This window comes from Montipora capricornis, chromosome 14 (assembly GCF_036669925.1).
Source record: "Montipora capricornis isolate CH-2021 chromosome 14, ASM3666992v2, whole genome shotgun sequence".
In the NCBI taxonomy this organism is placed as follows: domain Eukaryota; kingdom Metazoa; phylum Cnidaria; class Anthozoa; order Scleractinia; family Acroporidae; genus Montipora; species Montipora capricornis.
This window is the reverse complement of record NC_090896.1, coordinates 28,247,612-28,255,111: the sequence shown is the minus strand read 5'-3', so window position 1 is coordinate 28,255,111 and position 7,500 is coordinate 28,247,612. Positions and strand designations below refer to the sequence as shown.

The window sequence follows — 7,500 nt, the reverse complement described above, 5'->3', positions numbered from 1 at the left end:
GCAATGTCATGTTCCATATGAAACACAAATTATTGCTTAACATTGTGACCTATTAGATTACCATGGCAACATGAAAGCTCTCCAAAAACACTCTGTATGTCGTCTGTGCTTATATTTCAAAAATTAACTCGGTGACCCCCATTATTGAAGAATAGTGATAAGCAATCTGAGATAGAACTATTACCAAATTTTTTAAAAATTCTTGGGCGCCAATTCAGAGCTACCTTAATTTAATAGTGTGTGCATTTTTAATATCCTGCAAAACTTATTAACAAATGTTGGGAGACGGGCCTACGGTTTTAAGTACTTATCCGAGAACACTTGGAAGCCTCACCACTTGCAGATATCAATAAAAAGGCAGCACTTTCTCCTCCGTTAATAAAGGACCCTGAGTTTCGGTACAGCCGGAGCTCCCACATAGTACACCGATGTTCAACCCACAGGACATTTCCGAGTTCATGTCTGCCTCCTCTTCAAAGCGAGTCTAAGTGCGAAGTTTATCTTACGAAAATTAGTTTTCACTCATATGTAAAGTAGAAGAGAAGAGAAGGCAGACATGAACTCGGAAATGGCCTATTGAGCAAAGCGGTCGGTGGTTCAGTCCTTGTGAACAAGGGCTGTCCGACTGGGTCTACGGTTTATCATCCTCATCCTTGTTGGTTAGGGAAGAGGCACGAATTTTCTAGTGATCACTAAAATAAATACTACTGAGCGCTAAAATAAATGTGTTATTCATGAAGCTAGTCGAGCCACAGTCTCCTATTGCAAATGCTAAATAAGATATAAGACGTTTTTTACGGGCTATGCCATGGAAATGTTTTTCCGCTGAAACTGCGAGGAAAGAATCAGTGATTAAGAATTTAAAGAGAACAATCAAAGATATCTTTTTTTAAACTGAAGATTCACCCATAGTAAATATTTGGCCAGTTGGCCAGTTGACCAAGACGATAAACCAGTAACATGGCAAGGATGTGTTCCAGTAGCCAGTAACTTAGGGCGACAAAACATATTTTCATCCATTTAAACAATCTATTAGTCAGTACTGAAAGTTCCTCCAAAACAAAGAATGTTCAGTTTGCATCACTGGAACAAGCTGCAAGAACTTAGTATTTATTTCGACACCCTTTTTTGTTGATAATCATCTTCTCAACGATCAGCTCAAATTCCAAGCAGATCAGTGGTCAGTAGAGAGATTGGTTAGCTCAGTTGCATTGCTTGAGCCGCGACTACCGTGAAGGAAGGCTTGGGTTCAAACTCCAGTCAGACCAAACTGCGCGACATTAGGGTCTTTAAATAACCGAGGCAAAAAAGTGTTGCTTCTGTACTGGCATCCACAAATGGATAGACTCTCCAGTCTAAACAACACTACAGTGTGGGTCTCATCTCACAACGCTTCAATGCTCATAACCCTGTGAGACGTTAAAGAACCCACACAATAATCGCAAAGGGTAGGGCAGTTGAGTGCCAGTATTGTGGTTTGTCCTATGGGGTACATCTCAGGGTTTTCATTTGAGGCCGAAGGCCGCATGTTTCTTGCAGTTGCCTACTAGGTATTTGTATGTGCCTTCTTGTTGTAAGTCTTGAAAGGTGGTGTGTAGATCAATCTAGATGTTTTCGGTTCCCTTTTTTTGAAGGTAGCTTTGGCATTTTGTCTGGTCCGAACTCCATTTTTATATCATCACTGAAGCCTTTTACGATGGTCAGAAGGCCAGTTTGTTCTTGGTCATTCTTGGCATACGTTTTGAGGTCATCCATATTTAATAGATGATTAATATCTGGTGTCGTTATTATTATTATTATTATTATTATTATTATTATTATTATTATTATTATTATTATTATTATTATACTACGGTACTCTTTTTAGGATCCTTGCTGATCCTAAAAGAACGGTCTTCTGCATTGTATGGACCTTAAGCCCAACGTGGATATCTGCCAAATACTTTTCCTTCTTGGCTGTGAAACTCCCCAATGCCCCTATGACAATCAGAGTGATTACAACTTTCTTCAAGTGCCAGAGGTTTTAATCTCAATTGCTAAGTCCCGGTATTTTGTCGACTTTTTCGTTCTCCTTCAGAGCGATTCTGCAATCACCCGGGCACGCTACGTCAATAATATGGCATATCTCGTTGGTCTTGTCAACAAATGCAATGTCGGGTCTGTTGTGTGGCATCTTCTTGTCAGTCTGGATAGTGAAATCCCACTAAATCTTTACATTCGTGTTTTCCACTGGTTCTGGGGAGTGCTCATACCACTTATCTCCACAGTCAACTCCATAGTGCTTCCAAAGGTCGCCATGGGTACCTTTGGCCACATTGTCATGACGGCGCTTGTATTCCATCTGGGCTACAATGTAGCTTTGGACATTCACTTAGTATGTGATTTATGGTCTCATCATTTTTCTAGCATAATCTGCACAAAGGATCCTTCTGGGTCTTGTCTATCTTCGCCTTGATAGCATTTGTTCGGAGCGACTGGCTCTGTGCAGCCATAATAAGTCCCTCAGTGTTATTATCATTATTATTATTATTAATCTAATTCCACAAAAAGATGACCCTTAGTAAAGTTACAAGTCCCGAAGGTAAGCTGTAGCCTACTGTACAGCCTCAGCCTTTCCTTAGAGCACTTTCCTTAGCAGTCTTCCCGTTCCAAGTAATGCTGCCTTCTGTAATAATTCAACCTTAACAGTGGCACTAATAATTATTATAAGTGCTGTTTAAGATTTTTCAGAATCATGCCAAGTGCACCTACTACCACAGGCACAACATAAGCCTTGGTTTTCCACAATCTTGTTATTTCTCTCTTGAGATCTTGATACTTTTTAATCTTTTCTTTCTCTTTTTCAGCTATCATTATTATCATTATTATTAATTATATATTACATATTATTATTATTACTGTTATTATTACTATTATTATTATTATTATCATCATTATCATTATCATTATCATTATTATTTATGGCAGGAGTGGGCAACACTCCAAGCCCATCTGAATTTTTCAAGCACAACTTGTCCCAAGTAATACTGGTACTTTAAAATAATTTTAGGATACTGTAAACACCCGCAGATAAGCCGCACCCTGAATTTAGCAGCTCAAATTATGGAAAACGTGTTTTGAATGAAATCAAAAGAAATCCAAAGTCCAGTCTTTAGAAGTCCTCTTCATCCACTGTTCATGGAACGTAAATTCACTATTAACATTGCAACAGAAACACTTCAGAGTCTTACCACAATTTTAGCACTTTAAAATGAACATCGTTTCTACCAACTTTGACACATGATTGATCTTTTTCTGGTATTTGTTGACAGGAATTTCTTCAGTCAACGCAATTTTTCCATGGATTTTTGCATTACAACAAGAATGTGGCTGGAAAATTGGTAGCTTAGTAACCAGGCATTAGATGTTCCTGCAGATAAGCTGCACTCCCGCTTTCTTGCAAAAAGTTTTTGGAAAAAAGGTACGGCCTATCTATGGGTGTTTGCGGTACTTGCAGAGATTCGCACATGGAACAAAGGTGTGACATAATTATTATGATATATTACGACTAAAAGAAAGGAGAGCTCTCACCTGACACCATCAGCTTTCCAACTCACTCTGTAGGGTTTTTCATGTAGGAGCTTTATGTTTTGTACATCCATCGATACCGGCTGACTTCCAGGAAAGCCACCGCTGTAAACAGAGGGGAAAAACATCAGGCACTGCAATCCATTGAAATAAATACTTCCAGTTTGAATTTCAAAAGTTCTTGAGTGCCGATAGACCCTTAACAATAACAATAAATAATAATAACAATAACAATTGAGACTATTGATAACTATTCAGATAATAATTATGCAATGTGTCAACAGCATCAACACACTGTGCTTACGATATACAGCAATTACCATTGTTGTCAGTTATGCACAGTACCCACTAGAACCTTCTCTTTTAAGTTGATGAAGAAGGAGACAATATGGACTAGTGAAGTAATTGTGCATTATACACGAAAGTCCATCACTCAGTCTGGAATTTCTCAAATAAAAACAAACAACTCTCACATACATGTATTGGGCTTCCAATTTTTATTTCAAGTCAATTATCCAAAACTAACTAGTAAGCACTTTTAATTTTTGAACATTGCATTTAACATTAAATAAAAGTGATTATTACGGACAATAATTGTCACATAGATACTCTGAATAAGGAAATAGAAGAAGATACATGTGTAAAATAATTCTTACTACCTTTCCCATGAGCACATTTTCTCACAGATCTCTTGGATTTCCTCTCTTTTCGGGGACTGCACAACCTCCACACCATCCACTTCTTCCACGAACTTTGCTTCCTATTGATTTTATAGAATAATTAATTTATTAGAAGAACACACTTAAAGTTCAACACAAAGAGATGGTGAGTTAAGCACCACAGATTTTTAAAAGCATGCTGAAAACCGAGGCAGTGTGGCCCAGTGGTTAGGGTGCTTGCCTTGAGATCCGGATATCCCGGGTTCAAGACCCATTCTAATCACTCGTTGAATTTGTTCCTGGTAGTCCCTGGTTCAACTTCCCAGCTGCACTTGTAAATAGCCAACTGGTTTGCCTCCGGCCAGTTGGGATTCTCAACAGTTGTTGTTATTGTGTTCTGTCATTTCGTTGATTGTGTTTCATTGGCCCTGAAAAGTCCCTATGGGGAGCGGTCAATTAAGTATTTATTGTATGTACATGTATTGTATTGTAAAACCAGTAATAATGTTAGTCACCAGTTTTTGAACTTTTCTGGTGACACTGGTTTGCCAGCAAAAGAGAGAAAGAAATCAAGACCAGTGCCATTGTTACAATGTACATGTATGTTCTGCTTCTACTTAAATTCTGAGAAGATTAATTTCCTTCATCAGTGATGACTCAAGCAAACTTACATAGCAAAGTCTGAGTGCTAATCTGAACAGAAAAAGAACTTTTGACTTTCATACTGTGGGTTATTTTGAATAATATGTCTGTTTAACTGGGATAAAAAATTACCATTTCCTTAACCTTTTCATGCCCAAAAGGCAGTGATTTTTCTGGAGAGGCACACAACAAGGAAAATTCACATGTCCAAGATACATGTATTCTGAATCAGTCACCTTTAACCTGGGATCTCGTTTGAATCTCTTCCTACTCCCATCTGGCCGACTCCCATCTTCTGCAGTTTGACCATTCTGGAGTTCATTGTCACTCAAAGCTTCTTCCTCCTCAAGACACCAATCAGGGAGCTCTGGAGCAGCAACAACTTCCCTTGAGTCTCCATAGCGACTGACAAGGTCTTGCAGGTAATGGGATTTATAGATACCTGGTGGTCGACACTACAAGGTATATTAAAATTATATTACTGTTACAATAAGGAGGAAGAGTGGTTGGGACACTACATGTAGGCTTGAGCATATCCAATACGACATGTCTATAGTATTCTAGGGGTGAGGGAAGATTAGGTCTGGGTTAGGGTTTGGGTTAAGGTTAGGGACTCTTCCTGATGACAACAGGGAAATGAAGATCACAATAATTTTAAATTACTGTTTTGGTCAACTCTGATCTTAAGGTTCTTAGGACTAGTTCCACTCTTACAACTTCATGTAGTTGGAATTGGTCTGCCGGGATCACCCGGTTGAATTAAACCCTTTGGTTGGTGCTTAATGGCAAACCATTGATCTGCCTCCCACCAGCTGGGATTCTCTCCAGAGGTTATATTTAGCAATAATTACAACAAAAATATTTGCCATTGTTGTTTCATAGGCAGCAGAAACATGGACTCTTACAAAGAATCAAGAGAATCGGTTGGATGGCACATACCTGTACTTGTACAGTGTAAAGGAGGAGGTTGACGAGGACCGCAATGATTTACAACACATTGTCATTTTTATAAAATTAATGGAACACAATGGCAACCTCCCTCCAGTGTCAGAGAAGTTAACATTGTGTAGTACTGTACGCACAAACCTGGGCAAAGCTCTGTATTGCTGCCTCAACACTGTAAATATATCAAAAAGAAAAACAACACATCTTTAAACCACGTTGTCATTTTAATACAGTTTAATGCTACAGAATAGGCAACATGGAATGATACTAACAAATTTAAGTTCATACATACATGTATGTTGTATATAGAGAATAGGGAAATTAAGCAACAACAAGAAAATGCCTATGGCAAAACAATGCCACACAGCAAGAGCATTACTGGTTTTAAACAAAATTAATTGTGCAGGCAGCATGCATTTTAGTGCATTCTTTGTCATGCTTCACAAAACAACGACATGAAATGACCAATTGTCAGGCTTTAACCACAATGTGAGCGGACAACAACGAAACCTTCATTTTCTACCTTAAGGTTACAGTAGACCTTCGCAGGTGTCCTTTGCGAACAACCTTTTTAACATGCTTTGTGAGGTGCACCAGCCATAAACCGTACAACCAATGAAAATTCATGAAATGCACTTTCCAGGGAATATATTTTCTTTTTCAGTTTGTCGAATCAACAGATTAGAGCAGGGTCCAAGAACCTTGAGTGCCCGATGTCTCTCTGATCGCATTTATCTGATACATGTATTAAATTATAATGCAAAGGATAGCAGCCTTCTGTATGATGTCATTCACAAGACGTTTATTGTCAAAAGCCTGCGCGGCATTTTTCAATGATATTTTGATTCATTGCTTGGAAAACTTTTGCATCAAATAGGGAAGATATCGTTGATGTCACCTATAGTCATAATTCTTCATGTGCCAACCAGAGTCTCATTGGTTGACAAAAAGGTTCCTTTGTTCGTGTGGTTGGCAAATTTGAATACCAGTAACAAAAGCATTGTTTGTGAAAAAATATCTTCCCTATATGCCTATCAAAAAATTAATGATAATGGTAACATCCAAGGCCATTGCAGAAATTCAATTTTGAAAAACGGAAATTGCTCACACTGTATTTTAGGTGGATACATGTACATGTATCTTGGGAGTCCTCAGGCCAAATTTCACGAATTTTAGGATACACTTGAGTAAAAACGAACAACGGTTTTTTTCGCTTCCAAAGGTTTCCAAACTTTTCACGGCCTTTTATCCACCACATGTCTGTGTGGTATTTGTGGGAAGCCAGTAATGACAAATTCAGTGTTGTGGGTGAAATGCGGGAAATTGATTCATGGAAAATGCGTGAAAGTAAAGAGGGTGACCCCGAGGTTGGGGAGGGATTTTGTGTGTGGAAGATGCAAGGAGCAAGTTGATGGATTAGTGGAACCGACAGAGGAGTTGTGTGAAGAGGTGGAAACGGTGAGAGATTTCTGTTATATGGGGGATAGGGTGAATGCAAGTGGTGGTTGCGAGGCAGCTGTGACAGCAAGAGCAAGAATTGGCTGGGTGAAGTTCAGGGAATGCGGAGAGTTGCTAAACTCAAAAAGGTTCTCACTGAAGATGAAAGGAATGGTATATCGGAGTTATGTAAGATTGGCAATGTTATATGGAAATGAGACATGGTGTATGAGGGAAAATGAGATGACAA

General features: G+C 38.7%; 1 protein-coding gene across 2 annotated transcripts in view; it reads right to left on the bottom strand.

The window, feature by feature from the left end:
* The window catches only part of LOC138032272 (mRNA-capping enzyme-like), a 42,376-nt gene that overhangs the window by 20,916 nt on the left and 13,960 nt on the right, over nucleotides 1–7,500 (bottom strand). For both annotated transcript variants that reach the window (XM_068879912.1, XM_068879913.1), the window contains 4 exons: nucleotides 5,955–5,985; nucleotides 5,105–5,323; nucleotides 4,227–4,327; nucleotides 3,571–3,672 (listed from right to left, as the gene is read on the bottom strand). In XM_068879912.1, the coding sequence (XP_068736013.1) occupies nucleotides 3,571–3,672; nucleotides 4,227–4,327; nucleotides 5,105–5,323; nucleotides 5,955–5,985 (453 nt within the window). The remainder of the gene's footprint in view (nucleotides 1–3,570; nucleotides 3,673–4,226; nucleotides 4,328–5,104; nucleotides 5,324–5,954; nucleotides 5,986–7,500) is intronic.